The 14,421-nt window shown below is 36.6% G+C and overlaps 2 protein-coding genes across 5 annotated transcripts; both read left to right on the top strand.

Moving 5' to 3' along the window:
- Positions 1-1,993: 1,993 nt before the first annotated feature.
- Positions 1,994-5,217, top strand: LOC114727756 (probable tRNA N6-adenosine threonylcarbamoyltransferase). Of its 4 annotated transcripts, none has more exons than XM_028914477.1 (5): positions 1,994-2,012; positions 2,785-3,367; positions 4,003-4,158; positions 4,241-4,609; positions 4,880-5,217. In XM_028914477.1, the coding sequence occupies exons 2-4, from the start codon at positions 2,813-2,815 to the stop codon at positions 4,586-4,588; spliced, it is 1,059 nt and encodes a 352-aa protein (XP_028770310.1). In that variant the 5' UTR covers positions 1,994-2,012; positions 2,785-2,812; the 3' UTR covers positions 4,589-4,609; positions 4,880-5,217. The 4 variants fall into 4 exon arrangements, with proteins under 4 accessions (XP_028770310.1, XP_028770309.1, XP_028770307.1 ...); XM_028914476.1 differs by lacking the exon at positions 1,994-2,012 and adding an exon at positions 2,079-2,267; XM_028914474.1 differs by lacking the exon at positions 1,994-2,012 and adding an exon at positions 2,079-2,406 and having other exon boundaries at positions 4,241-4,624.
- A 1,975-nt stretch (positions 5,218-7,192) lies between these two features.
- LOC114727851 (uncharacterized protein At5g41620-like) lies at positions 7,193-10,107 on the top strand. The gene is made up of 3 exons (XM_028914621.1): positions 7,193-7,486; positions 7,986-8,111; positions 8,448-10,107. The coding sequence occupies exon 3, from the start codon at positions 8,487-8,489 to the stop codon at positions 9,846-9,848; it is 1,362 nt and encodes a 453-aa protein (XP_028770454.1). The 5' UTR covers positions 7,193-7,486; positions 7,986-8,111; positions 8,448-8,486; the 3' UTR covers positions 9,849-10,107.
- The last annotated feature ends 4,314 nt before the right edge of the window (positions 10,108-14,421 follow it).

Below are 14,421 nucleotides of genomic sequence, written 5' to 3'. Positions count from 1 at the left end.
AAAGCTAAGATTATTGTAAAGCAAAATGTGGAAGTTTCAACCGAAGACCCAAGTACTATTATTGAATATTCCAGAAATAATAATGAGAGACAAGATGGTGAAGAAGTAACACCATGACTCTAAGAGGAAAAGGCTACAGCTAACATCTGATATTTAGAATCATTTTACACGATTGTCATTAACACGAATTAAAGGAAAACATAGGGCGAAGTGCAATTATTATGGCATGTAGGGTTGAACACAAAACCCGGTAACCCGATAAACCTGGTCTGGCCTGAATCTACCCGGTCTCGCCCCTAAAAAAGAAAAAAAAGCCCGATAAAAATCAGGTTAGACCGGGTTTGACCTGAAGACTAGGTAGGACCGGGTTCCGAGTAAGTATGCTGGACTGGTTAACTCGGTCCTACTCGGTGATACATATTATTTTTTTAATATATATATTAGACATCATATTGATTTTTAAAAAAAAAAGGAAAAAGAAGCAAAAAGCTCAAGTCCCAAAGAATGACGCCACTGATTGATGGGGGGGTCAGTACCACCATCCTCAAAACCTAATATGATTTGAAACTCAATTCAAACCCTAAGCCTTAGGTTTTCAGTGCCTTCTCTCTTCCTCCTCCCACTCCCACTTCCCTCTCTCTTCTTTTTCTCACTTCCCTTCTCCATTCCTCCTCCCATTTCCCTTCTCTCTTTAGCGCCTTTGATCCTTTCACTTCCCTTCTCCCTTCCTCCTCCCACTTCCCTTCTCTCTTCGATCTACTGCTCAAATGCTCAATACTTTCCTTCACTGTTGCAGACTTGCAGCCCCCTTCTCTGACCTCTTTGTCATCTTTAAATATTCGTCTTGAAGCTTGTTATTATCCTGCTGTATTTTATTCTTGCTAATGTGACGTGGAACAGTTATGGTGATAAACATAAATAGAGTCCTATCTCCTCCTCTAATTCTAATTTTCTACGTTTTAATCAGTCTTCTTGAAGATCTTGTGGCCTGGGTGATTTTTCATCATGAGTATATTTCTTTTCCAATTCTTTATATATGTATGAATTTTTACTCTTCATACTGCATCGTCACACTTATTTTTCTAACCCAACTAGATCATTAACCTTTGGTTAAAAAAAAAAGAAACTAGACCATTAGCCCGGTCCAATCCGGTCTGGTCTACCCAACCCGATGGGTAGCGGGTTCTCCACTGAGTTGGACCGGTCTTCGAGCTAAAATGGTTAGCCCGAAGACCAAACTGGACCAAACCACGGGCTAATGTCCTGCCCTGCCCGGTCTAGTCTATGTTCAGCCCTAATAGCATGGATTATGTTATGATGGATTGATAGGTTAAATGTTTAATTAGTTATTTATTTACTGCCTATCCAAGTTATTTCTGGCCTTTAAACTGAAAAGATTGAGTGGGAATGAGAATATGAGATAATATTGTGGTATCTTTATATTTGAACATGTTTTAGATTATCATTTTTTAAACGGCTCCCTGTAACCTACATAAATCTGCCTAGTTAAACCAGCTCGTTTAATAACAGACTTAAACAAATATTTATAGGTATAGGTTAGAAATTAAACAGGTGGGTTACAGGTTAGGGGCGTGCTGTCCAAGCTGGTTGTTATTCTATGCTAATCATGCCTACCACTATGTTCCTTATTATAAATTACTTGTATCTCAAACCCACAAACCAAGAAATACATTAAATTAACTAGTTTTTTCTCATATTTACTCTTATTAAAAGTTGAGAAAGAGAGAGAGGGAGGGGATGGATTGCATAAGAAATGAAAAGTTGAGAGAGAAATAGAGAGAGATTAATTAATTTTTTATTAAATTAATAGGGATAAAATTGCAAAAAGATTATTAATTATACTACAAGTGACTTATATTTTGAAATAAACTTTTAGAGTATAAATGATTTATAATAAGAAATAGAGTCGTATAGAAATGTCTGTCATTTACACCGATCCTCTTCCTCTCTCTTGGGCAGGCAGTGTTTGGTGCGACGGATCCCTTCCCCTTGTAAGTTGCAACCTTGTCCGGTACTGATTTTCTGGGATCAGGAGGGGAGGGGTTTTTTTTGCGTCACGACTAGTATGCCCATGATATATTTTTAAATTCCCTAATTACCCTCCTTCGTGCCGGGAGGAAATAGAGGAAATAGGCCTCGTCCTCCTCGCTTGCCTGCCATCGTCTTCAATTCACTCGCTCGCTCTTTTGACGGCCATCACACGCACCTCCACCGTTCACTCCTCTGTCTTTCAGTTCACTTGCTCCGTACGCTTTTTTCTTTGAGCCTCCTTCTATTTTTTCCTTGCTCGTCATTCAAGTTCGAATTCAAACCTCTTGCAACTTGGTTTATCTGGTGTTTTCCCCTCTGCTTAGTTTATCAGACTCGGCGCATTTTTGATAAGAGGTATGGGTTAGTGAGATATAGCTTCCTTGTTAGGATAGCAAATTAAGGGACCTGACGCATTTGGCCTTTAAGTTGATGTGAGCTTGTCTACTTCTGTTGGTTTTAGCAAAGTTCAACACTTGAAATGTTTCTAATTTTTGCTTGTTTAAGTTTCCTCTACCAAGAGAATAATGGGGCAGGGACATGAACTTGGAGTTTGAAGGCTTCAAATGATTTTAGCAGAAACTATTTTTGGATTTCCTTTCAACCACTTACTATATGACGAGTTTGATTCCATTTTTTCCCTAACTCTATGAGAGAGTAACCTGTTGTTAGAACTGGGGAATCAAAGGCGGCTGAATAATACTTTTTTGTTTTTTCTTTGCTTTGGTGATACAGCATCATCTTAGTCTCGAGTAGAAGAGAAATGAAGACAATGATAGCAATAGGGTTTGAGGGTTCAGCCAACAAAATTGGTGTTGGCATTGTGACTTTAGATGGCATAATTCTTTCAAACCCTCGCCACACTTACATTACTCCTCCTGGACAAGGGTTTCTTCCGAGAGAGACTGCCCAGCACCATCTCCAACACATTCTTCCCCTAGTTAAATCTGCTTTGAAAACAGCACAAATTACTCCAGATGAGATTGATTGCATCTGTTATACCAAGGGTCCTGGCATGGGAGCACCATTACAAGTGGCAGCTGTTGTTGTTCGTGTTCTTTCACTGCTTTGGAAGAAGCCAATTGTTGCAGTGAATCATTGTGTCGCACATATTGAAATGGGAAGGGTTGTAACAGGCGCTGATGATCCTGTTGTTTTGTACGTAAGTGGTGGGAACACTCAGGTCATTGCTTACAGTGAGGGACGTTACAGAATTTTTGGGGAGACCATTGATATCGCTGTAGGAAATTGCTTGGACCGGTTTGCCAGGGTTTTAACACTTTCCAATGATCCAAGCCCTGGATACAACATTGAGCAGGTTCGTCACATCACTAGAACTGCATTTTATGGCAAATATGTACTGCTTTGGTCATTTTCCTCTTAATGTTTGGTGTACCCTGCATTAATTCTAATTTTTGTGCAATTCGTGGAGCGATAAAGTGTATAACCTAGACTTGCAAAATAAAATTTGACATATTATTTGCCTCAAACTTTTGGAAGGCTTCTTTTATAGTCGCTGTATTATCAGGTTCAGCATTTAGCTGATTTTCAAGAGCGAAGATCTTGTTTATTTTGCCTCTATCCACTTGGGAGTTGCGGTTGTGGGAAGCTTCGCAGCCAGATCTCCTTTTTTATTTTGTCAGGAGAATGTTGTGAATAATTGTTCTTAAAAGTTTGAAAATGAAGTTGCAAACTTTCTTTCAGTTTGGGTTTGGTATTTGAGACTCTGTGCTGCTATGTTAATTGACAAATTAGGAAATGATGAATTTTATTTTCATTTTATTCTAATGTTGGAACCTATATCTTATCTGTTTCATTTCTATCGCAATTCATTACATGTTCTTACTCTACTGGATGTATAAGAAAAGAACCAAGAGAACATTTTTCAACTATGTTTTTTATTCTTAAATATCAGATCTTCAGCTTGCCATTTATTGTTTTCTCATGTTCCAGCTTGCGAAGAAAGGGGAGAAATTTATAGACATTCCTTATGTTGTTAAAGGAATGGACGTGTCTTTTAGTGGAATATTAAGCTATATTGAAGCAACTGCTGAAGAAAAGCTAAAGAACAACGAGTGCACCCCTGCAGATTTGTGCTACTCTCTGCAGGTAAATTTTCTGCTGCTCCCTCTGTTAAGAATCTTGAAAAGAAAAAAATCAGTACGCTGATAATTCTTTTAATATATTGCAGGAGACATTGTTTGCAATGCTTGTGGAGATAACTGAGCGCGCTATGGCTCATTGTGATAAGAAAGATGTTCTCATAGTTGGTGGCGTAGGTTGCAATGAGCGTTTGCAAGAGATGATGAGAACAATGTGTGCTGAACGGGGTGGAAAGTTATTTGCCACTGACGATAGATATTGCATTGACAATGGTGCAATGATAGCATATACTGGCCTTCTTGCTTTTGCTAATGGCACATCAACTTCACTTGAAGAATCTACATTTACCCAGCGTTTTCGGACAGATGAAGTGAAAGCAATATGGAGAGAAGCTAATTTGGGAAGACAGAATGGGCTTGCAGATCAAAATGTTTGACTTTCTGATTCCGATTTTGAGGTTGGTCTTTTTATCGCTATCTCGTTTTTCTCACGCAAAATTTCTTTTATCCTTAGTCAAGATTAAGTGGGAAATATTACTAGAGTAATTTGAGTTCAGGGTTGAGGTAAATTGATATCTAATTTAGTTTCACGAGTCCTGATAAATAACTCTGTTGAAGGAATACTGTTTTGAAAGTGAATTGATTATCTTTTTTGTTTCAATGAAACTGGGAATAATAGTGAGTACAGCCTTTTATATATTCTGAGAGATTTCTCCTGCACATTACAGGTCTAAATATTCTGTTGTAATGAAGATAAATTGGTGGAATGGAACCTGACGTTCTTCGTGATATATACAAATCTGCATCTGCCAAGCCGAAGGTTAATCTTCAAGGACCTTGAAATTTTATTATTGTAAACATTATGTATAAAATTGTTTGACCATGGGTGGCCTTTTGGGTATTGAACCTTGTATCGAGATTCCATGTATGTCCCTATGGTGTCCTTCTTTCTACTGCCCCCCCATCTCTAGGAGTCCAAGTTATGCATGCCTGACTGGAGTTTATTTGCATGCCTGTTATTGAACAATGTTAATTAGGTAGTTTATTCCTCAGATTATTCTCATTATTTGTTGAGCCTTCAGCTCAAGCTTATCTCTCCATGCGTATCCAGTTGGCAAGTGTTGAGAAATGAACTTGGTAGAGTAATGATAATTCAACCACAACTCTACGAAGTGCAGATCAGTGATTTTATAAGCAGTGAGCAAATTTATGGCCTGCACAGATAGCTGCGACTTCTTTATGTGAAAGAAGTCTTATGCGAGATTACGGAGTACCGTGGCACGTGATGCCCCGTTCTCTTTTGAAGGAAATTTTTTAAGCTCATAATCAAACGTCTTTAAAATAAATACCGGAAGATGTGTGCTCTCTGAATCAAGTAACCCATCAAGGGGACTTGTCCCTTCTATGTGTTCCTACCAGTTCGACCTATCCATACTCATGCCAAATGAGTATTAAGACGCGATTGGTTGATGAAAAAACCAGAAGGAAATAAGAAAACTTCGTGTTATTTATTATATTTTTATAATAATTATTAAATAGTATGTATTTATTAGTTTTTGACAGTGAGGAAGGCAACCTTTTGTTTTTAACATTTTTATTTTTTAATTATTCATTCAAGTTCCTTGAGGTGAGTTTTCATCTTTACATGTGTTGTGCTTCAAGTGCACTTTCTACTGCAAGTGATGAGAGAATTAGCACACCTAACATGTATTAAATTTACGACCGCTAATTGAATTCTCGAGCAAAAGAGAGGTCCTCCAAAAGGCAGTAGTGTACTTGGCTTAGATGGTAAATGTGGGCTTTTTACGGTTGCGCAATCATTGAGTAAGTTGGGGGCAAAAGACAGAGATGGCGTTAGAATCAGTTAAAACTTGAGAGTGGTCCTATAGGGATGTTGTGGTCCTCTCATCTCAAGGCTTTATATTGTTGGAAGTTGGTACCAACTGAACTACCACATGCCATATATATCAATATGCATAAAATGTAACACTCATTTTCTCCTTTTAAACAATATTCTTGAGTATTTAGTTTAGGCATGCCCTTCCTTGTTTAACAATCAAATTTATGAAGATCCAAGTCTTAGCTTTGCGATACATTCTTTTCAAAACCTCTTATGCTTTGTGTGAATTTTATTTGCGGCTTCCCTTTTAATCCCATTGGCATTAATGTCTTGTCCCACTATATTATGTTTATAATAAAATATAATCCATTTTAAGTTAACAGAAATTCATGAAACAATTAAAGTATATTAAGAACATCAATTTACACACTGCTGGTTCCCCAAAAAAAAAAAAAATTTACACACATACACGCACTAATTAGAACCTAGGAGGGACCAGCAGCTGTTGGGTTGGGGACCACCTTCAAATTGTGGGACCATTTGTGATTCTGTGTCCACCTCGAGCCCTCAATCCAACAGGAACCATTCGATCTGTTTTTCCCACCTCCCAAGAAGGGAGTACCCAAAATAATCCAAATTCTTCAATGACATTAAACTCAATATGTGGATCCCTTGTATTGTATATATGAAACTTTTATGTTGTTTTTAACTTGTTAACACTACTGTAATTTGTAATAAATGATGCACTATTTATTGCTTATAAATCCTTGGCAGAGACAAAACTCAGTTTGCTGATCACTACATCATAATTGTAAAATATATATAAATATTTGTTTAACACTTAAGATTTTGAAATCTCAAAAAATAGTGTCTGTTTAGGGAGATAAGTTGTTGGAAGGTGTACTGGCAGGGCACAACGTCAAGCCTTGCCTTGGGTTGGTCTAGTGGACCCCACACCAAGGGCTGTGCTGAGGTGGCTCGTAGTTGGGACAAGAGTGACAAGACGATGACCTGCAAGATGCCAAAATCACACACACACAGACAGGGTCACTTGTTCGGTGGGCGTACATGGCTTTGAAGAAGGGACTGGGGAGTGTCTTCATCATCACTCTCATCTCTCTCAAGAAATTGGCAGAACGAAGAGAAGGAGTTTTGAAATTTGAACATACAGAAAAAGAAAAGATGGGAACAACAGAAATGGGTTTGAAGAGAGAAGGCAGAAGGCAGCAACAAGAAGGATTCATAATACAAATGTTGCGAAAAAGAGGAGGTGAACGAGTTTGTTGTTGTTGTAGGACTCCACCACCCACCTGGAGACTCGAGGCTTCGTCTCAGGCTCAGCATCATGGCTTAACAAAATCCTGTTCCTGAATTCCTCCTCGATTTTCCCACAACCAAGGTTTCTGCCAGAAAGCTTTGTGCATTCCTCTGGCAGATTCAGCCCCACCAAAAGGCCCCACTTCGCCGCCGCCGTGACCACAAATCGTTTGAGCAGGTTTATTCTCATCTTCTATCACGCTGCTTCTCTAGTGTTGTCTCATTTTCTGTCAAGGACCAATGGCTTCCCTTTTATATCCCTTTCCAGTTTCTGCTCAATATATGCTTGTCTATCTGCACTGTTCTTGTTGGCTTCTGTTTCACCACTTCTTGTTCTCTCTTGATAATCTGGGATCATTTTCGTTGATATATCATTTACTTTTCTGGTAGTTCAAGATTAACCTTTGTTCTTGTCGGCTCTTGTTTCACCGACTCTTGATCTATCTTGATATTTAAGAGTATTTTGGCCATTCTAGAATTCTTCTCCCTCCGTCCGTTACTTTTGGATCACTGGGATAACAATTTCCAGTGGAATTGAATCAGGTAGAAAATAAAGAATTATGTATACTTGAAGCTGTTTAACATAAATTTCTTGGCAGCATTTTTCCCTTTCTCTCGGCCATGTTTTCAAGCACTTTCTATCAAAATCCTGATCCTTACCCTGTACCTCATTGCAGCCTGCATCTGCAAATAGCTTGAGAAGACAAGCTGCTGCCTTATTTGCTCAGCACCATATACCTATTGAACCAAATCGCTATGCTACACAGCCTGTAACCTCGTCTAATCACAGTAACTTTCCTGAGGTAAAGCTTGCCTTTTTCCCCATTTGAATCTCTAGTTCCATGTTGCTTTGTCCTGCTTTAGATGTACGTGTATAGCACATTAATTAAATCAAAGCATGATTTGTTTAGATGATGAACTTCTACTGAAAGGCACATTCACCAATCTCTCTTTTGTTTCACGGGAGACAAATCACTTCATTGATTTTTTTAGTTATTTGTTGAAACTAAATTGACTCTCATCATTGACCTATCATTTCTAATGAATCTTTCAATAAATTTGTATATAGGAAAGGTTAACTGTTATTTTACCCTTAATATCTTGTTTAAACCAATAATGAAGCTTGTTGCTTGAAACAGGCAGCACAATGCAATTGTGCGGTAATTCCCACAAGTTCCATGGAGGTCAAAGGTAGGATCCGAGAATCAAGTTGTAACCTTAAAACGTCCAGAGAGTTACTGAGAGTTCTTAACCGTATCCAGAGCATTAGAGAACAACATGCATCAAATATGTCTGCTGTGAAAGGCCTGAAAGTGGAACTAGATCTTTCTCGAGGACAGATTAAAGAATTAAAACGAGGGAAGCAAATGAATAGTTGGCAAATGAAAAGCCTAGTGAAGCAAATGGCTGATGACAAGTTTGTAAGGAAGAACAATGCACATGACAGACTTAAAGTTGCAGTTCAATCAGTAGAGGAAGATCTAGAAGATGAGAGGAGATCAAGAAGGCATTCTGAAAGCCTGTATTGGAGGCCGGCTCAGGAGCTTTCTGAAGTGAAGTCCTTGTTTTATGGTTCTTTGAGAGAACTTGAAAGGGAAAGGAAAGCTCGGATCTTACTCGAGAATTTGTGTGATGAGTTTGCCATACGAATAAGAGACTGCGAACAAGAGTCATGCTCTGTAAAGCAGAATTCTGTGAAGAATGATGAAGTAGGTGCAGATGGAGATAACCATGGTAGGTTAATACTTGATATTTCAGAAGCTTGGCTTGATGAGCGTATGAAAATGAAGGTAACCAAAGCTAGCGATGATCTTTTGGGGATAAATTCAGTTGTTGACAAGTTAGGTTTTGATATTGAAACATTTCTTCGAGCAAAGCGATCTGTTAATTTGAGAAAATACGAGAACTCCTCCCCAAAGGAGGTCAGAGAAATTCACCCATGTCAGTATAATTCATTGGATTCATTTCCACTACAAGAATCTATCAGTGCACCTGTAAATATGCATGATGATGATGATGATGATACTAATGCTGAGAATCTTGGAGCAGCTTTCGGTGAAAGACATGGCATCATCAGCTCCATAGATCAAGAAAAGAAAGGAAGCCAAATTTCAACAGGGAAGCAAGTTCAATCAAAACAAATCAAAACAAACACATCTCATGATGACGAGGAACGTTTGTTTATGGAGAGAAATTCAAATGACAGAACAGCTTTAATCAATGAGACTGAAATATCAACTGTTTGTGAGGAACCAGTACAAGTTGCGCAAGAAAGTGATAGGTCCTTGATCAAGATACTGGACTCAAGTCACAGAATCAGTCGCTCGTCAACAAGACACGATAGGGTTAATCTTGAAAATATGCGCCGGGGAGATTCTTGTGTTCACTCTGTAGATGGAAGCAACGTTAGTCCTGTGAACCAGAGGAAATTAAGATTTTCTAAGGGAGTGAAGGAGGGCACGTTGAAGGCGAAACTACTTGAAGCAAGGTTAGATGGACACTACTCTCGTTTTGTGGCAGGCAATAGCTCTTTGGGATGAACCAGAGAAGTTTCTGGTTACAGAACTGGGTCTCATTTCACATTAAGATGTTTCGTGTACAAGTTGGTAAGTACAACTCTAGCTTCCAAAGTTAGGTCTGTGGCCTTCTTTTTGGTGCAAGAGAATCTTAACGTTATTTAGAGGATATGCACGAAAATGTAACAGAGATGTGTCAATTTGCCATGGGAAATCGATCTTAACTGCTTCCGAGTGATACAACTGTTAGGGAGATCCAATCTCTATAAGACACTAAATTGGACCGGTCCCAAAATGTCATATACTACCTCCTCTTCTTCTTCGTTTAATTTTTATTTTGATTCTAAATATAAGAACTTAATTCATTTTGTCTCTCATATTTATCTATTTTTTTTCCAAAATAGTCTATCTAATAATGATATTTTTACCTAATAAACTTGATTAGTAAGAATGTTTTGGGAAAGAAGATACATATTTATTGCAACTAACTAACTTAAGTTATTTTTTTAATATACTTAAATTAGTCAATTAGCTCTTATATCTAGGACTGGAGGTAGTATTATATAAAGCATAAAACAACATATTTTGCTGAAAATTTCCCTTTTAATCAAAATGTGCACGGCGTTTGAAATAAGTTACACTATTCAAAAGTTATTATAATTGGTGCGATTTTTTTATTAAAAATAAGTCTAAAGTTTTTTGAATGAAAAATAAGACTAACTTTTATAAAACTCTTCTAAACTTTAATCCATTTACTGATGACCTCTTTAGCCTTTAATACTTACCCAAGAATCCCCTTACATTTTATAGTTTGTGTAGATAATTCCCTGTTGTCGATTATCTAACTAATGAAGCATATGCGACCTTATTAGTTAAATGCATTCTTAAGCTTTTTTTTTTTTTTTTGCGAATAACCCTTTGAAATTTTAAGTTATGTGTGCATAATTCCATAAACTTTAAGTCACATGCAAAAAATAGACGAATCAATGGCAGGAATATTTATATAAATATAAAATTTTAGGAGAATTTATTGTAAACTTTCAAGCAGTAATCAAGGAGGCCATGCGCATAGAAGTCAAATTTCAAAAGGTATCTATAATTTAACCTAAACAAAATTTAAATTTTTCAATATTTAATGAAATAGTAAATTATAAGTTTTAAAGTACAAAGCAAGCTGGTATAGAACAATTAGTTCCAATACCATGGCATGTAGTGAACTAGAACACCAATGTGGCATATGTCCCTCACCAGAAGAAGCGTTTGGTTGGTAAAAAGTACTTACAATGCAAATAGAAACTGACGTTTGTGACAATTAAATATCCACCATTAAAAAAAAGGCTAATTTCTTCTTACATTAATATAGGCCTGATGAATGTAACAGGACTACTCCATCCAAATTTCTTAATTAATTTCACGAATGTCGACAATCTGTTGCAATAATCCCACTCTGTGTGTGACAACCGCTCTTTCAAAACCATTTTAGATTAAATGCAACAATTTATTTGAATGATTAACCATGATAGAAAAGAAGAAAACTTAAAATTTTAAAATCGCTATCATGGTTAAAAGAAATCAACTTATAATAAGAGTAACATCGATCGTTACCTTGGGCCTTGGACTTCTAAAGTCCAGAAATATCATTCAACCATTAGCTCAAACCAAACTTATATTTTCAACATACGAACTGATAAATCAGTTTAATATAAACTATAGAGCTCATTAGTCAAAAGTCAACACTTTCAAAAGAGCGTTACATGCAGAGTCTAAAATGTCTCGGGCCTCCTCACTGCCCTATCATACCAGATAGTAGTAATTAAGAGTATTATTTTACAACATGATAGTAGATGAGCCCTATGTGGCAATATATAACAAGTCAGCACATAGAACAAAAGCAGGGAGGCTATACAAGCTATAACAGCACACTATGCCTCCGGAGCCTTCCCTGATGGGCCACCACCTGAACTATCGCCTGAAAATGTTAAACCACGGGGTGAGACAAACGCCTCAGTAACCAACTTTCCAACTCATCATACATACTAACACGTGCTCGTGAGGTGTCAAGTGGGACAGTTATTAATTCTCGAGAACTATAGATATAAAATTTCAATCATCCAAACCCTCACTATGGGGGCCAACACACAAGCCACATAAGTCTATCCCTCACTCTGGGGGATAATCAAACATATGGGCCTATCCCTCACTTTGGGGGACGAATAAGAAGCCACAAGGCCTATCCCTCACTATGGGGGACGAAAGAAGAAGCCAACCAATGTGCACCAATGGCGGCCTTACCACGTGGTAGGATAGGACTCAATCCAAAATCCAAATAACAACCAATCATTCACAATATAATAAAAATGTCTCAATCTTTTCTCAGTATAATCCATAAGATATAAATCATATATCTTTTCCAAACTTCTCAATCACAATTCCAAAAATCCCACAAGACAATTTTCATAGCTCAAAAGATATAACATATCTACTCAAGTTCCAAATATCAAATATTATTCTAAAAATAGCAAAATACTCACAAACAACATATTAGCACATATAACAAGTGGAAAGTGGTTACCTCTCGCCAAAGCAATACTAAGGATTACCACAAGGTCAATCCTTTGCTCAACCAATAATTAATCTACACAATTAATATAACCACATATTAATATAAACTAATTAATTAATTAATTAAACTTCTCTATATTATTTAAATTTTTACTCTAAATTCCCACAACTCTCATAACCCAAAAATTATTAAGTATTTTAGCAACAATTTAAAATTTCTAACAACCCCAAATTATTTATTTACCACCTCCAAAATTATTTACCTTAATAAAAAGGATTTTCAACAATTTCTAAATATAAAATTATTATATTATAAACTCTAAAAAATCCTCATTTAAGTTTAAACCTCAAAATCAAACTATCAAAAATTCAATAATATTTCAAATATTTATAAATAAATAATCTAATCAAAACTTTAATGGTATAACTACCATATATATTTCCATAAATAATAAACTTTTTAGCTACAATAATTATTTTAAAACCTCCAGTCACCCAATAAATAAAAATAAACCGATTAAAATCTTAATAATATGTTAAACACCTCAATTAAATTATTCAACTTAATTTTAACCGGTAAAATATGATATAAATCATATATCACATATTTTTCAACTAGAAAAATCCATTTAAGCACTAAAACCAACAAATGGACCAATCCAAACCGATTAAAATCTCAATAATATATCAAACAACCCAAATAAATTATTTAACTTAAATTTAATCAGTAAAAATATGGTATATCTCATACATAACAGATTTTCCACTAAATAAATTAATTTTAAATACTAAAACTAGCAAATAGAGAAATCTAAACCGATTAAAATTAACAACTTATTTATTTCTAAATTTCTATAGTCATCTTTTGTCAAAACTCAATACTTATATCATATATAAGTCTCAAAATTTTCTCTAATCACTATGATAATACTACTATTAGGAAGCATAAAATATATATGAAATATTTATGAAGAAAGTTTGATGAAAAGAGATAATTTCATGTACCTAAAATATCTTCAAAAGCTTGCCTTCTCCTTCACGGGACTGCTGCTACGCTCTTTCTATTTCTTTCTCGCTCTCTTTCTCTCCTCCCTCTTTCTCTCACGCGTTCTCTCCCAATTTCTACGTCCCCTCTCCCTTTATGCTATAAATTCTAACCACCCTTAGCATTTTTTCTTCATGCATTAACTCTCCTTTCCAAAGTCTTCCTTCTCTCCCCTAAGTCTTCCTAATCCCATTTTTTTCCACACGTCTACCCCATTTTCCACTCTCTCCCAAAATTTCCACCGTAACATTTCAACTTTCCACAATTTTGGTGGAAAGTTGACTCTATTTTTTTATTTTTTTTTTTTATTTTTTTATAGGATATTACAATTCTCCCCACCTAATAAGAATTTTGTCCCCAAAATTCAAACAACCACAACAAGAAATAAAAACAAAAGTAACTCAAAGTGCTTACTAAGAAAACAGGTAAGGGTACTCGTAACGCATCCGTTCCTCTGTCTCCCAAGTAGCATCACCGGGACTCATGCCCTTCCAAAAGACTTTAACAAGACGGATAGTTTTGTTCCTTAATTGTTTATCCTTAACGTCCAAAATCCGCTCTGGTTTTGCTGGATAAGTCAAATTATCTCGCAACTCGACCTCTTCGGGTTCAATAACATGAGACGGATCGGGATGATACTTTTTCAACTGTGACACGTGGAACACGTCGTGTAAACTGGAAAGATGTGGCGGCAGCGCAATTCGATATGCAACAGGTCCAATCCGCTCCAAAATCTCATAAGGACCCATAAATCGGGGTGTAAGCTTTTTGGCTTTGATGGATCTTTGATGGATCAACACCAGTGACCGGTGAAACCTTCAGAAATACATGATCACCCACTTCAAATTCTAAAGGTCTCCTTCGACGATCCGCATAACTCTTCTGTCGACTTTGGGCCATCAACAACTTCTGCTTGATCAGCTCAATCTTTCTGGTTGTGATGTCCACTAAATCTGGGCCAATAATTGTTCTTTCACTTAATTCAGTCCA

Source organism: Neltuma alba, unplaced genomic scaffold (genome assembly GCF_004799145.2).
Source record: "Neltuma alba isolate B1F8T4 unplaced genomic scaffold, ASM479914v2 tig00012508_pilon, whole genome shotgun sequence".
Classification (NCBI taxonomy): Eukaryota; Viridiplantae; Streptophyta; class Magnoliopsida; order Fabales; family Fabaceae; genus Neltuma; species Neltuma alba.
The sequence above is the reverse complement of the archived record's forward strand: the minus strand, read 5'-3'. Positions and strand labels throughout refer to the sequence as shown.